At 36.6% G+C, this 17743-nt stretch overlaps 1 protein-coding gene across 1 annotated transcript; it reads left to right on the top strand.

Moving 5' to 3' along the window:
• The first annotated feature begins 15830 nt into the window (after window positions 1-15830).
• LOC135231831 (olfactory receptor 10AG1-like) lies at window positions 15831-16787 on the top strand. The gene has a single exon (XM_064289029.1). The coding sequence runs from the start codon at window positions 15846-15848 to the stop codon at window positions 16785-16787; it is 942 nt and encodes a 313-aa protein (XP_064145099.1). The 5' UTR covers window positions 15831-15845.
• The last annotated feature ends 956 nt before the right edge of the window (window positions 16788-17743 follow it).

Below are 17743 nucleotides of genomic sequence, written 5' to 3'. Positions count from 1 at the left end.
GGTGTTAGCTGTCATGGAATCATAGCCTGACTCACGGTGAATCAATGTGTTACAGAGTAAACTATTCCCTATAAGGTCTTACTGGCGATGATCTTTACAGAAGTAGATAGGCAGGCCTTTTCTGCAGAGCCACTGCATGCCAACCTTTCCACTAGCAGCTGATTGTAAAGTGCTTATGCTATCCAGGTTCCTCCTTAAATCAATTTAACAATGCTTATTCTATGATTTTCAGTCTTTTCCGTGCTTTACGATCATCTCTGGCTTAATACAGAAATGATGCCTCTGATTCACTTGCTCTCAGGTGGTGTCAGAAAAAAATCATTTAAAAAATTCCCATTGGAAACTATCTCACTCAGGATGGAGAAGTAGAAGTCTATATTTAGGCACTCAATACCTATTATTTGACTTTAAGTTATGGTTAATAATAAAAGAACTGAACATGTTGTAACTGCCTTTACTGTATCCTTACAACAAACACTTTTGATTCAGGAATTGTATAGGCATAATTTCTTACTCCCCTTAACTTTATTTTATCTCAACTACTGGAAAAGTTGAGGTTTGCATTATGAAAATGTTATCATGTTCTTAATGAGGAAAATGTTAAAAATATTAGCTATTATCTATATGTATCTTCATTTTTGAGTATAAATATAGTTCAATTAAGTATTGAAAATAATACTGTATATCTAGAAAAATTCAGTTTACTTCTTCAAATCTTATATCCAAAACTCAGATATTGAAATCAAGATTAATACAATATACCTTTTGATGATTCATTCTCACCCATAAACTGATTCCTCCCATCAGTCTTCTTCATATCAATAAATAATTTCCATATGTGTTCAATTGCATAAACAAAGGTGTAAAAGTTACTTGTTATTCTATCACCTGTCACATGTATCTCTAGATATCTCCCAAACACAGCCACTTTTACATGTGTTTTCTCTTTAAGCAATCATTGTCATTAAGTTGGTCTTGAGCAGTTATCACCAAAGGAATCTACTTGTCTCATTTCTTAACTTCCTACAAACTATTAATCCCAGATTATTTACAGGATTTAAAAAAAAAAAATAGAGCAGTGGTTTATTTCATTTTTATATTTACAAATATCCAATAATTGTATATTACATTAAAGACAAAAGTCTAACTCTTTGAAAATTTTAGAAAATGCCAAACTCTCTGGCTTCATCTTTTTTAAAATAAAATATATTGTGGGAGTGGGCTGAGCAAGACGACAAAGTGAATGTATGCTCTCATTTACTCCCTCAGCAACTAGCACACTGAACAATGAATAAAAACAATCACAGACTGAAATCTGAGAACTAGATGGCAGTCGAGATGTTGGAGAGTCTGGGTGAGGCCAGAAGCAGGAGAGAGTAGGAGCAGGGATGGCACGGAAGTGGAAGAACTTACTCTCTATTATCAGGAGCACTTTCTCATGTCAGCCATGTTGGGACAGTGTTGGGCAACACCCCAAACAGTGAACACAGAAAGAGAACTAATCTTAGAAAGCTGTAGCACAAATTTCAAGGCAACATAACTTGGCCATGGGAGTTTGAAAGGGCTTGAAGGGAGACTGGGGCATTGTAAGAGAGCGCTGTTAAATTTCAATGAGGCCCAAGATAGATGGTCACTAGGACCAGGAGGAACTGTACTAGCAGCAGGGTGAGGGGAACAGTTCAGATTACGGGTGACACAGAGGTAAAGGAATGCCTCCCTGCCCAAAGGGGGACACTGTGGGAGAGTCTGTGCAGGGGTGCCCATGAGGGAAAGACATAGAGAGCCCTCAGCTTTTCCTCAGGAAAATTGAGCCCCACAGGTTACATATCATTGGTGACTAGCTAATCACCCCCTCTCTAGTGCATGCATAGTGATTTCCAAAGATCAACCCTCCAGAACTCACGATTAAACACTGAAGAAAATGATATGAGTGCCTTCTAGTGGTTCTCAGGAGAAGACACCAAGTTCATTGCTGCTGGGTCAATTATGACTCATAGAGATCCTGTGGGGCAAAGTGTGCTGCCGCAAAGGGTTCCCAGGTATGTCAGTCTTTGTGGAGATGTTATGCCAATATTTTCTCCCATGAAGTGGCTGGTCAGTGAAGGTACTGACCTTTTGGTTGTCAGCCGGGAGCTTGGCTAAAGTGCAAAAGGGGTGCCAAACCAGAAAATTTTGCCACAAAAACCAGAAAACCAAATTTATAGTTTAAAAATAACAAAAAGGCCCAAGTTCAACAAAAATAGTAAAGCATGCAAAGTCACAAGATAAGAAGAGCTCATCAACTGCAAAACCTGAAGAAGAGGAGATTTCTCCTATGGAGGTCGAATAATGCAAAGAATTGATAATTTTTAGACTCTGATGCTAAATATGCTTAAAGAAAGATGAAGAATACAGAATACAAACTACTGGAGATCAGAAAACAAACGGAGGGAGGAAATAAGATTCAACAATGAAACTGTAAACATAAAAAAAGAACTACTAGAACTGAAGAAGAAAGCAACTGATTTACAAAAAGCAAGAGAAACACTCAATAGTAAAATCAGACAGAAGATAGAATAAATAAACTAGAAGACAAAATAATTGAACTCACCAAGTCTCAAGAGAAACAAAGAGAAGAACAAAGAAAGCAAAGGTAAGGACGCGGACTGAAAATAAAAGTACGGAAAAATATTCCCTGCAATGAATAAATAAAAAAGTTCAGGGTTTGCCATACCAATATCAGATAAATACATTTTAAATCAAATTCTATGACAATAGATAAAAAAGGATATTACATAATAATAAATCTGTCAATTTAATAAGACATAACAATTATAAAGATATGTGTACCTAACAGCAATGCACATGAAACAAATACTGACAAACAGGAAAGATGAAAAAGGCAATTCTACGATAATGGTAAGAGGCTTCAAAACACCACTTTTAATTATAGGCAAAACATCTAAAAAGAAGATCACTAGGGACATTAAGAACAAAAATAAAACCATAATCCAATAGGACCTAACAGACATGTATTGAACATGCCACTCAGTGTCAGAACAATACATGTTCTTCTCAAGTGCACACGTATCATTTTCTGGAATAAACCATATGCTTGGATAAAATAACTCCCAACAAATTTTAAAAATTCGGAGTCAACAAAGCATCTTCTCTGACCATAACAGAATGAAGCTGGAAATCAACAACAGAAGAAAAGCAAGGAAAAAATGAATAAATAACACATGCGAGCTAAATTATACCCTACTAAAAAATATTGGGTTATAAAAAAATATCATAAGTGAAATTACAAAATTGCAAGAATGAAAAACACAGCATATAAAAAGCTTTGTTACACAGCAGTACTCAGATAGAAATTCATAGCAAAATGTGCCTACATTAAAAAACGAAGAAAGATCCAAAACTGCTTAACTTTAACCAACAACTTGAACAAGTAGAAAAGAGAGAGCAAAAGAAGCCCAAAGCAACCAGAATAAAAGAATAATAAAGATCAGTCCTAAAATAAACTACATAAAAAATAGAAAACCAACAGAAAGAATCAACAAAACAAGGAGTTGATTCTTTGAAATGATCAACAAAATAGACAAACCACTGGCTAGATTGGGAAAAAAAAAAAAAAAAAAAAAAAAACCTAGAAGAGGCAAATAACCAAATTAAGGAATTAATTGCTGACATAACAACCTATCCAAAAGAGATAAAGAAGATCATAATTGATTACTATGAAAAAATTGTATTCCTACAAATCTGAAAACCCAGAAGAAATAGACATATCCCTAGAAACACACCACCTACCTAAATTAACACAAACAGAGGTAGAAAATTTTCACAGACCCATTACAAAAGTGGAGGTTGAAGTTGCCTTCAAGAAAGTGACAACAACAAAAAGAAAAAACTCAGGACCAGATGGCTACACTGGATAATTCCATCAAACATTCAGAGAAGAGTTGACACAAATCCTACTCAATCTCTTCAGAAACAGAAGAGAAAGGAACACTACCAAAGCCTTTCTATGATGCCGTCATAACCCTGATAACTAAAAAAGGCAAAAACATCACAAAAAATGAAATTACAGACCAATGTTTTTATCCCTTATAAAAATAGATGCAAATTTTTCAACTAAATTCTGGCCAACAGACTTCAGCCACATATCAAAAAACCATACACCATAATCAAGTGGGACTCATGATCAAGGGTGATTCAACTTTAGAAAAATAATTTAATTCACTACATAAAAATAGCAAAAAAAAACCCATATGCTCCTATTAATAGATGCAGAAAATGCATTCAATCAAATTCAACACCCTGTCCTGATAAAACCCTCATAAAAATAGGTATAGAAGGAAAATCTCTCAACATGATTGAGAGCATATGTGCAAAACCAACAGCCAACACTATACCCAACAGAGAAAGGCTAAGAGCCTGCTCTTTGAGAACTGGAAGGAGACAAGGGTGTCACATCTTATTCAGCATTAAACTGGAAACCTAGCCACAGCAATAAGAAGAGAATTAGAAATAATAGGAAAAGAAAGTGTAAAACTACCTATATTTGTGGATGACATGATTCTATACATAGAAAACCCTACAGATTATGTAAGAAAAGTGCTAGAACTAATAGAATAAAAGAATTCAGCAATGTTGCAGGGTACCAGATCAACACACAAAAATCAGTTGTATTCCTCTACACTAACAAATATTACTACCCCTCCCCCCAAAATGAAGAAAATAGTACAATTTTCACTAGCCTCCAAACTGAAAAAATACTTAGGAATTAACCTTGCCAGGCACATAAAATACTGATGTAATGAAAATTATAAAACATAACTTCAAGAGACTAAAAAAGACAAAAACGGAAATATATTTAGTGCCCATGGATTGTTTGTTGTTGTTAGGTGCCATAGAGCCCATTCCAACCCATAGAGGCGCTATGCACCACAGAAGGAAACACTGCCTGGTCCTGTGCCATGCTAACAATCATTGTTATGTTCGAGCTCATTGTTGCAGCCACTGGGTCAATCCATCTCATTGAAGGTCTTCTTTTTTTTCTGACCCTGCACTCTAATAAGAATGATGTCCTTCTCCAGGGACTGATCTCTCCTGACAAAATGTCCAAAGTATGCAAGATTAAGTCTCACCATCCTTGCTTCTAAGAGGCTTTCTGATTTTACTTCTTCCAAGACAGAATTGTTGGTTCTTTTGGCAGTCCATGGTACATTTAATATTCTTCTCCAATACCACAATTCAAAGGCAACAATTCTTCTTCAGTTTTCCTTATTTGTTGTCCAGCTTTTGCCTGCATAAGATGTGACTGAAAACACCACGGCTTGGGGCAGGTGCACCTTAGTCTTCAAGGTGACATCTTTGCTTTTCAACACCTTAAAGAAGTCTTTCACAGCAGATTTGCCCAACATAGTGTGTCTCTTGACTTATTGACTGTTGCTTCCATGGGTGTTGATTGTGGATCCAAGTAAAAGGAAATCCTTGACAACTTCAATATTTTCTCTGTTTACCATGATGTTGCTTATTGGTCTGATTGTGAGAATTCTGGTCTTCTTTATGTTGAGGAAAAATCCATACTGAAGACTGTGGTCTTTGATCTTCATTGGTGGTGCTTCAAGTCCTCCTCACTTTCAACAAGCAAGGTTGTATCATCTGCATAAAGCAGGTTGTTAATAAATTTTTCTCCAAACCTGATGCCCTGTTCTTCATACAGGCCAGCCTCTTGAATTATCTGCTCAGCATACAGATTGAATAGGTGTGGCAAAAGGATACAACCCTGAGGTACAGCTTTCCTGGCTTTAAACCATGAAGTATCCCCATGTTCTGTTTGAACAACTGCCTCTTGATCTATGTACAGATTCCTCATGAGCACACTTAAGTATTCCAGAATTCCTATTCTTTGTAATGTTATCCAGAATTTCTTATGATCCACACAATCAAATGCCTTTGCATAGCCAATAAAACACAGGAAAATATCTTTCTGGTATCCTCTGCTTTCATCTAGAATTCATCTGACATCACCAATGATATCCCTGGTTCCACATTATCTTCTAAATCTGGCCTGAATTTCTGGTAGCTCCCTGTTGATATACTGTTGCAGCTACCTTTGAATGATCTTCAGCAAAATTTTGCTTGCATGTGATATTAATCATATTGTTCGATAAATTCCACATTCAGTTGATTAACCATTCTTGGGAAGATTTATGGATCTCTTCCAGTCAGTTGGCCAGGTAGCCGTCTTCCAAAAATCCTGGCATAGAGGAGTGAGTACTTCCAGTGCTGCATCCATTTGTTGAAACGTCTCAACTGATACCCCCTTGATTCCTGGGGCCTTGTTTTTCATAACGTCTTCAGTGCAGCTTGGACTTCTTCCTTCAGTACCACTGGTTCCTTATCACGTGCTACCTTTTGAAATGGTTGAATGTCATCCAATTCTTTTTGGTATAATGACTCTGTGTATTCTTTCCATCTTCTTTTGTTGCCTCCATTGTCATTTAGCATTTCCCCCATGGAATCCTCCACTATTGCAAATTGAGGCTTGAATTTTTTCTCCAGTTCTTTCAACTCGAGAAATGCTGAGTGTGTTCTTCCATTTTGGTTTTCTATCTCCAGGTCTTTGCACGTCATTATAATACTTTATTTTCTGGAGCTGCCCTTTGAAATCTTGTGTTCAGTTCTTTTACTTCATCATTTCTTCCTTTTACTTTAGCTGCTCAATGTTCAAAAGCAAGTTTCAGAGTCTCTTCTGACATTGCTTTTGGTCTTTGTTTCTTTTCTTTTTAATGATCTTTTGTTTTCCTCATGGATGATGACCTTGATGTCATCCCACAACTTGTCTGGTCCTCAGTCATCAGTGTTCAAGGCATCAAATCTATTCTTGAGACAGTCTCTAAATTCAGGTGGTATATACTGAAATTTGTACTTTGGCTCTCGTTGACTTTTTTTGATTTCTTCAGTTCAACTTGAAATTCCATATGACCAACTGATGGTCTGTTCTGTAGTCGGTCCCTGGCCTGGTTCTGACTGATAATATTGAGCTTTTTCATCGTCTCTTTCCACAGATGTAGTTGACTTGATTTCTCTGTATTCTATCTGGCAAGGTCCACATGTATAAACCCCCCCCCAAAAAAAACCCAGTGCCCTCGAGTCGATTCCAACTCATAGCGTACATGTATTGTCACCGTTTATGTTAGCGCAAAATGGTATTTGCAGTGAAGAAGTCTTTGGTCTTTCAAAAATTCTATCATGCTGTCTCTGGCATTGCATCTATCACCAATGCCATATTTTCCAACTACAATTCCTTCTTCTTTGTTTCCATCTTTCACATTCCAATCACCAGTAATTATCAATGCATCCTGATTGCATGTTCAATCAATTTTAGACTGCAGAAGCTGGTAAATATCTTGAATTTTCAGTGGCCTTAGTGATTGGTGTGTAAATTTGAATAATAGTCGTATTAACTTGTCTTCCTTGTATACGTATGGATATTATCCTATCAACTACAGTGCTGTACTTCAGGATAGATCTTGAAATATTCTTTTTGACAATGAATGCAAGGCCATTCGTTTTTAAGGTGTCATTGTCGGCATAGTAGACCATATGATTATCTGACTCAAAATGACCAATACCAGTCCATTTCAGCTCACTAATGTCTAGATTATTGATGGATTGGTAGACTTAATATAGTGAAAATATCAATTCTTCCAAAAAATTACCTTCAGATACTATGCAAACCCAAAACAAATCCCAACAACATTCTTTAGTGAAGTGGAAAAACTAATGACCAACCTTATATGGAAAGAAAAGAAACCACTGATAGACAAAGCAATATTGAAGAAGTAGAACAAAGAAGGAGGCATCATAGTCCCCGATATTAAAACAAGCTATGCAGCCACTGTAATCAAAATATCCTATTATATGTTCAATGCTAGATACGTAGACCAGTGGAATAGAATTGAGACTTTAGAATTAAACCCAGTTATCTATGGACAACTGGTTTTCTACAAGAAGTCATAGTCCATTCAGTGGGGCAGAAACAATCTCTTTAATAAATGGTGCCAGCAAAACTGAATAACCACCTGCAGCATAATGAAGTGGGACCCATACTTCACACCACAGAAAAAAACTAACTCAAAATGGGTCGAAGACCTAAATGATAAATCCAAAACCATTAAAATTTGTAAAAGAATACATAGGGAGAAAACTGTGGGACCTAAGCTTTTGTAAAAATAGAATAACAAGCATAACCACAAAAACACAAATAAAAGAATGCAAAATAGAGAAATGGGACCTCATTAAAAAAAAAAAAAAACTATTGATCCTCAAGAGATTTTATTAAAAGAGTAAATAGGCAGATAACAGATTATGTAAATATCTTCAGAAATGGCTTACCTGATAAATGTCTAATCCCTAACACCTGTAGAAAGTTGCAATAAGTCAACAAAAAAATTGCAAATGACACATTCACAAATTAGGCAAAGGAAATGAGCAGACAGTTCACCAGAGTTCATCTAAGCAGACAACAAACATATGAGAACACACTCACAAATATTACACATTAAAGGCATGCAACTCAGAACTACAATGAGATATAACCTTATCCCAGCTAAAATAGCACTGATGAAAAAAAAAAAAAAAAAAAACAGATAACAACAAACCTTGTGGTGAACTTGCAGGGGAATTGGAACTTATATCCACTGCTGGTGGAACTGTAAAACAGTACACCTCCTGTGAAACTTTCTCAAAAAACTAGAAATAGAACTAACCTATGATCCAGCAATCCCACTCCTAGGTATATACACCCATCGCAGCCTAGCCAATTCGGACTCATAGCCAGCCCATGGGACAGAGTAGAACTGCCTCACACGGTTTTCAAGGAGTGGCTGGCTGGTGAATTCGAACTGCAGAGCTTTTTATTAGCAGCTGAGCTCTTAACCACTACACCACCAAGTCTGCGGGTATATACCCTAGAGATCTCAAAATAATGACATGAACAGAAATATGGACAACAATGTTCATTGCTGCTTTATTCACAATAGCAAATAAATAGAAACAACCATACAGCCCATCAACAGATGAATGGATAAACAAATTGTGGTACATATATAAAATGGAATACTCTATGACCATAAAGAACAAAGATAAGCCTGTGAAATATATTATAACATGGATGGGCCTGTAGGGCATAATGCTAAGTGAAGTAAGTCAAGCGTATATAGACAAATATTATGTGTTCCCTGTTTTATAAGAATACAAGAAAGATACATACAGAGAGACCAATGTTCTTTGGAGGCAACCAGAGAGAGGGGAAAGTACACATTTGATCAAAGAGACCTGTAGTTATTTTTTGGTGATGGGAAAAGTGGCACCTAATGTGGATGTAGTGAGCACAGCACAACCAAAGTAAAAACGAGTGTTTGAGGACATATGGAGGGGTATATGCATATTGGTATACGGGTACGTACAAGTGTGTGCATAAGTGAGAGCAGATAGATGTATCTGTAAAAAAAAAAACACCAGTTGCCTTCCAGTCTTTTTTGACTCAGAGTGACCCTATAGGACAGAGTAGAACAGCCACATAAGGTTTCCAAAGAGTGGCTGGTAGATTAGAACTGCCAACCTTTTGGTTAGCAGTCTGACCTCTTAACCATTGCTCGACAGGGCTCCAGCAGTATGTGTAAATACAAATATGTGGGTGTGGGCACATATACTCATTGGAGACACAAATACAGATACTCCACAGGTATAACCTACCTCCTTTTAAGATTGGTTTTCTGGGTATGAAAACTTAGGACCATAGTCTTATAAGACAACTGAGTCAATAGGCATAACATAGTCCACAAAAATCATGATCTGCATCCTAGTGAAGTGAGCAGCATCTGGGGTCCTAAACTTGCAAACAGCTATCTATAGTACAGTTAGAAGTCTCTAATCCGTAGAAACAAAACAGTAAGAAAATAAGCAAAAGTTCAGAGATCAAACAAGTCTACACGGGCCACAAACTCATCTACCCTAATACCAGAGGTATTAAATGGTGTCCAGGTCACAACAGGTAGTCCCAAATAGAATGGGAGAAAAATGTGGAGCAGAACTCAAATTCTTACTAAAAAAAAAGAGAACCGGAACAGTGGAGAACAGAGGATTCCCTGAGACTATCACCCTGAGACACTCTTTCAACCTATCACTGACCTTATCCCCTGAGATAAGCATTTAGCAAAAAAGCAGTGTGGCACACAAAATAAAGGAAGTTATGTATAAGATTGGTGCTCTGCTTAAAAACCATCAGTTTGAGACCAAAAAGTCAGCAATTACTTGCAAGCAATATGAGAAGATAAGGGGGCAAGGAAAGTAGAGTATTAGAAATGGAAAAACAGAACACAGAGAGAATGTTGGCGTATTTTGATATATGTAACTAATGTCACTGAACAATTTGTATGGAAATTGTCAATGGGAACCTCACTTGCAGTGTAAACTTTCACCAAAAATTCAAAAAAACATTATTTATGTATGTATATTGCAAATTAATTAAAAAAAATTAAATACTCATGTAACTCCCAAGTAGATTGATTCATAGAACATCACCATCACTATAGAAGTCAATTACCAAGACTTTCCTGATCACACCACCATTCCATCCCAGCAATAAGCACAAGTTTGACTTTTATTGTAACAACATACTTGCTTTTCTTGGCCAGTTCCAAATACCTGGGTCAGCATCAGGGCATGATGAACCCAAGGTCCATAGATCGGTCCACAGCATGCTGGCTCACAGCTGCAAAGGCCTACAGTCCAAGACCGGCAGGTGAGGTGGCAGGCTGCTGCAGGCCCAAGTCCCAAGAATTGGAGGTCAGACAATGATGAGCCAAATACTGGATCCAGGGCAGAGTAAAAGCCAGTAAGCTTTGCCAGAAAGTCCAGATATACTGTATACATGTAACAACCTAAGAAAACTCCCTTTTAATTGATTGGCTACTTACAGCAGATCCCATCATAGAAGTGATCACAATATATCAGATCTCATCATGGTGGTGATTACATCATTATACGACTGCCAAACTGCTCCATAATTGCCAAGACACTGAGAATCATGTCCCAGCCAAGTTGGCGCACAATCTTAAAGATCACACTACCTAATTGTCATTCAGATATGAAATCTTAAAGAAGTATTTTGTAACAATAGACTGACTATTGTCCTAGAATCTTGCCTCTCATCTCAGCTGGAATTATACCAGATTCTTATTTTCTACTAAATGAAGTTTAATAGGATTCACACCTTAAAAGAGGGTTCACAGAAGGAATGATGTTGGACAAACATGATAGAGTGCTGCAGGGATAAGAAAAAGTCACTTTGTTGGGATTAATCTTGGGGCAAAAAAAAAAAAAGCTTTTGTACTAGATTTAATATATCCAAAAGCCAGTTCTCAGTTTGCCCAGGTAGCCTTGAAGAAATAAATTATATATTACATAATTTGTAGGTAAAGATATTCTTTGTTTCCAGAACATTTATTACAAATCTTACAGAGGCCAGCTCCAGAATTTGGATCAAGGCACACATTTCAGAGGACAAAATACACAAAAACTTTAAGAAAATGTGACAGGAGCTTAGTCTAACAGAAATAGAGGATCCATACGAAGCAGTCATAATAGATAAGGGGGGAACTGGGTTTGAGTCAGTTTTGGATGGCCTCCTGTGGTATCATTCAGTTAAGGGTAATCCAGGACCCTATTCAAGTCTAAGAAATAAAACTTTCTGCACACTCTATTCCATTGAGAGGCTGCCGAGGAAGAGTATTCTGGGTAGAGTGGGAGATATCTGGGAAAACAAATAAATAAACCAAATCAGAGAGTGCCAAAGAGATTTGTTTAATTAGAAATTTAACTGTGTCATGTGGAAGAGATCCCAGGGGTAGAGATAGCTGTTTTGTATATGGAGAGCACTCCATGTTCAAAATGAACAAAGTGTTTTAAAGGTAAGTTAAATACCATTGATGAAACAAGTTATTTCAGCCAAAGAATTTAAATACTTAAATATGTAAGCCCTCTTCAGTGAGGAAGAAAGAAGATTATCACAAACAAACCAAAACACTAACTCACAGAGGTCAAGTAGATCCTGCCCCACAGCGACCCCTCAGGACAGAGCAGAACCGCCTCATCGGGTCTCCAGACCCATAAATCTTCACGGAAGCCGACAGCCGCAACTTTGTCCCGTGGATCCGACGGTGGGTTCTAACGGCTGACCTCCTGGATAGAGAGCCGAGCCCTGTAACCATTTTTATTTTCGAAATTAAGGAAGGTAAATATGAAATGTTTTATTAATATTCAACTTTAGTTCATGATATTATTAAAATTAATATTTAATATAGAGTAGCAAATATGCTACTTTATTAAAGTAGCTCCTTTATATCTCTGACTCTGGTAAATACAACTTACTTTAAACAGTGAATTTAAATAGTGATGTTAGATTACTCTGAAACACTGAAACTTTGAAAAACTGCTATGTTTTTGTAAGAATAGTAAGTGATATTATAGGGAAACTTCAATTCCAGAAAAGACTGCAGTGAATAAGCATTATATTAATGTATTTTAGTTCTGATTATACTCTAATAAGATATTTAAAGTAAACATTCCAGGAAATAAATTTGCAACAATTGAGGAATCCAAAAAACATTTATTTTGGAGAAAATAACATTTATGTTAAAAAATTTATTAAGCAATGTAAATTTTTAAGTTTATATTGTTTTTAAAATTAGTTTCAGGGTATGTTTCTAATTTGTATTAAAACTACAAACATAACTTAGGTTTAGGGTAGATTGGGGATGCTGACAGTGATAAATATCTATCTAAATCAGGATATTATTAACCAAAGCCAAACCCATTGACTTTAAGTGGAATCAAACTCGTAACGACCATATAGGTTAGAGTAGAACTGCCTCAGTGGTTTCCAAGGCAGTAAATATTTATGGAGGCCAAGTGGCTGGTGAATTTGAACCACTGACATTTTGGTTAGCAGCCAAGCACTTAAGCACTGTGCCACCAGGACTCCGTCAGAGTACTGTTATGCATTCCTTAATCATTTCTACTTTTTCTGGGGAATGGATGCTTAGATTTCGAATAAAAATATGATGACATTGAGTTTTATTTCCCTTAAATGAGAACTTAAATATTTCCAAGAAAGAAGAGTAATATAGATAGTTTTGGGAGAACACACAGGGTAAATCACTGCTCTCTCTACCCTGTCCTCTTAAGAAAAACACAGACAAATCTTATGTATTTGGTGTTATGCATGGGTAATTTCATCACCAAAGAGCTGAGTTTGTACAATTAGAAATGCTATTTCATTTAGCACTCAAAGTCATTTTATTCAATTAACAAGAATTAAACTACTTTTTATTAAATGCTGTCATTCATAAAATAATACATACATATTTGACTCTTGAGCTCTTGTGAGTCTTAATTCTACTCTCCCTCTTAGGAGTGATGCTTTCCTTTTAATAATGCCTATTCTTTATTTCAGTTCATAAACAAATCCTGAGTAACGTATTAGACGTACACCCATTTTCTAGGATCATTTAAAGTAGGAAAATAGTCACAGCCTTTACCTGTCAGATCGTTGAGTATCAGTAAAAGAAAATGCATACAAAGGCTATTACCATAATTGCAATTCTAAGTGGGGAGCAGTGATGGCTACTATAGGTGTTACTGTCCACAAACTAGAGATAAGGCTATAAACCCAAATATTAGCAGAGAAATCATGGAAAAACTGCAACTTGAGAGTTGAATGTTTTTTGAAGTTTCATTACACTTTCATAATTGATTTAAGATCTCACTTCATTCCCACAATAATCCTGTGATACAAAAAGAAAATAAACTAGAGTATTGTTTACATTGTATAGCATAATGAGTAACATTCAGAAGAATAAATTACAGTTAGTTTTAATAATAATAAATAGATGATAATAACTGTTGATAACAATAATAATAGATAACAATAATAATAACCTTTTATTAATGTCAGGACTTCTTCAAGGTATTTTACTGATATTAAATGATTTAGTTTATGTAACAACAGTAAATGTGGGTATAGTTGCTAGCCATTTAACAGCTGAGCAAACTGTGAAGCAGCAAGATTAATTAACTTGCATGAAGTCATCATACAGCTAGATGTTGTTGGAGCTATAATTCAATTCCAGTCCATCTGGGAAACACTGTTCTTTAATCATGGGCATGGAGACCTGTCGGCTCAGTGGTTAAGTGCTCAGCTGCTAATCAAAACGCTAGTGGTTCAAACCAAACTGCTGCCCCTTGGAATAAAGTTGTGGCAGTCTGCTTCCCTAAAGATTTATGTCCTGGCTATGACTCAGAATTGACTCCTTGGCAATGGGTTTGGGTTTTTTTTTTTTTTTTTTTTTAACCATGGCACCATATCTGCTTTACTTAGGGGACAAGGTGCAAACCCATCAGGATGGAGACATGAAAATCGGGGTGAGCCAAAAGGCATCTTGACTCTTGTAAAATTTAAGGAGGCACTCGCTGTCAGGATTGTGCAAGTGCAAAGATGGCCCTGAAAGCCTCCTTACATTTTACATCTTAGGAGCTTCACTGACCAGTCTTTGTCCTGACTCTGACAAAAGGGGATGGTGGGAAAAACAATTGCCAACAATGTCTCAAAACCACACTATCAAATACCTTCTTAACTAGGCAATTTGTTAAATCCTAGGGCTACAGGCTTAAATAACATACTGTCATAATCATAATTATACAAACATAACTAAAAAAGTAAATAGTTTAAAATTGGTAGGTAGGGAATAGATCTTACCAATATTATCTCATTTAATTCTCACAAAGACGTAAACCTTAGAAAATTTAAATAATTGCCTAATATCACGTGGATAATAAATCATGGAGATAAGAGTCAAACTCAAGTCCATTAAAATTAGAAAAAGATACTGACTTGCAGTCATAAAACCTGTGTGCCTCACTTAGTGGGCCTCAATATTTTTATATCTAAAGATAAATGAGTTTAGAAACAGTTAACTAAAGTGTTATTTTTTGAGTAGCAACAAAAATAATGGCGGGTGTACACAGCATAAAGGGTATAAATAACATAACAGCCAATGTCTTTCCTCCTCCTGTCCCACACACGTAAACACAGGGAAAAAATACTCTCCATGTTACCCCTGTTTTTCCAGGGTGACTACATTCATTGTTTTTATCTGAATCAGTGTACCCAGGCTACTTTCCCTGAAAAAAAATATCCTCTTACCTACTTAATATACTACCAAAGGATATTTGTTTTATTCCCCTGTGCAAAATGAAATATTCTCTCAATTTTTTTTCAAAACAATTTAATATGAACTATGTAATAGGAACGTCTATGCATAAAGTCGTCAAGTGATGGGAGAGTGAAACATTCATTGACACAGTCAGTTGAAAATGTAGTGAGAAGACGGTTTATGGTATAGTGTTTGAGAAGCTTGACTGAGAGAATGCATACGGAAGTACAATAGGATTGTCAAGACATGTAATTAAAGTGCGATTAGATGGCAAAGCTGAGAGTTCATCTCCAGCAGTTGTCAATTGCTCCAGTGCCTCTGCTGAGTCAGGTATAGCTGGGTCTATCCTGGGCTGTGCTTGGAAAGTATAGTAAAATGATCTTAAAATAAATTTGAGGGGACTGTTTACTGTGATTTAACAGGAGGACCTGGGATATACATAAATAATATCATTCTTAAAGGGTAAACAATAACAGTGATCGTACAATCCAACCCAGACACCTCAAAACAGTTTAGAGAAGAGGCAAAGAGATACAGGAAGATAAAGGAAATGCACATATAAATTTACATTTTCCACAGATGAATCATCAAGTAAAACCACCAGAAGACAATCTAACAGAACTGATGGCATTTGTTCTCTTGGGCTTTGCTGACATGCCCCATCTCCGGTGGTTTCTTTTTGGATTATTTTTAATCATCTATATCATTATCCTGATGAGCAATGGCACCGTATTTCTAATAACAAAAATGGATCCTGCTCTCCAGAGCCCTATGTATTTTTTCCTAGCAAATTTTTCCTTCTTGGAAATCTGCTATGTATCAACTACTCTCCCCAGAATGCTGATGAATCTAGGAACCCAGAGAAGAAGAATTTCCTTAGTTGCCTGTGCTACACAGATGTGCTTTGTCCTCATGTTTGGAGGTTTAGAGTGTTTGCTCCTGGCAGTGATGGCCTATGACCGCTATGTGGCCATTTGTAACCCTCTGCGCTATCCTCTAGTCCTGAACCACAGGGTCTGCATTCAGTTGGTGACTGGGTCCTGGACCATTGGAATTCCAGTTATGATAGGGCAGACATATCAGGTTTTCTCTCTGCCTTTTTGTGGATCTAACCAAATTAACCACTTCTTCTGTGATATTCCCCCAATACTCAAGCTGGCTTGTGGGGACACCTTTGTAAATGAGCTGTTGGTCTACTCAGTTTCTGTGTTATTTGTCATGGTTCCATTTCTGTTGATACTTGGCTCCTACAGTAAAATCATCTCCATCATCCTGAAGTTGCCATCAGCCACAAGTCGAGCCAAAGCCTTCTCCACTTGCTCATCTCATCTTATGGTTGTGATGTTATTCTTTGGATCAGGCATTATTACATACTTAAGACCCAACACTAGGCACTCAGAAGGAACTGACAAAGTTTTATCTCTTTTCTACACTATCCTAACTCCTATGTTTAATCCCATGATATATAGTCTAAGGAACAAGGATGTCATAATGGCACTGAGAAAATTACTAAGTAAATAATTCATTTTATTAAAGAATGAGTTAAATGTATAAGAATTGCTTTCTTACATATTTTTAATCAAATTTCAGCAGATGTATAACTTGTATTATGGATGGATTGAGTCCCCCAAAAATGTCTGTCAACTTGGCTAGGCCATGATTCCCAGCATTGTGTGACTGCCCACCATTTTGTAATATGAGTCAGAATGGTCTAGAAGGCAATGGGTTTGTTTTGGTGATTTTCCTATGTGTTGTAAATTCTACATCTACGATGTCAATGAGACAGGGTTAGAGGCAGTTATGTTAATGAGGCAGGATTCAATCTACAACATTAGGTTATATCTTGAGTCAATTTCTTTTGAGATTTAAAAGAGAGAAACCAACAGAGAGACAGGGGACTTCCTACCACCAAGAATGATGAACCAGAATGGGAGCGTGTTCTTTGGATGCGCGTTTCCTGAGCTGAGAAGCTCCTAGACCAGGGGAAGATTGATGAAAAGGACCTTGCCCAAGAGCCGACAAAAAGAAAAGCTTCCCCTAGAGCCATCACCTTGAATTTGGAATTCTAGCCTCCTAGACTGTAAGAATAAATTTATCTTTATTAACCAATATACTTGTGGTATTTCTGTTAGAGCAGCACCAGATTCCTAAGGCACCTTGTCTCTTCATACGATTATTTCCAAATTTAAAATCACTTTTAATATTGTCAGAACTTTCTGCTCTGATATATAAGCAGATAGTAAATCATTCCTGTAGTAATTATATAATTTTGTTGTGCAATGTGCAGTGTGTTCAATAGAACTTTTACTTGGGCTGATTTAATTTAGTCAATTTATATCATTTAGTTTAAACCATGTCATTCACTTCTAGTGTGTCCTAGCAGTTGTGACACCCATTTTAAAAACCAAGTTTGCAATATGCATTAATTAAATATTCACAGGGGATTGGTTCCAGTACCTCCATGAATATCAAAATCC

This window comes from Loxodonta africana, chromosome 7, assembly GCF_030014295.1.
Source record: "Loxodonta africana isolate mLoxAfr1 chromosome 7, mLoxAfr1.hap2, whole genome shotgun sequence".
Taxonomy (NCBI): domain Eukaryota; kingdom Metazoa; phylum Chordata; class Mammalia; order Proboscidea; family Elephantidae; genus Loxodonta; species Loxodonta africana.
This window is presented reverse-complemented; position numbering and strand designations above follow the sequence as displayed.

What these genes read in the sequence shown, in the direction of transcription:
- LOC135231831 (XM_064289029.1), top strand. Translation starts at nt 15,846, where the DNA reads ATGAATCATCAAGTAAAACCACCAGAAGACAATCTAACAGAACTGATG.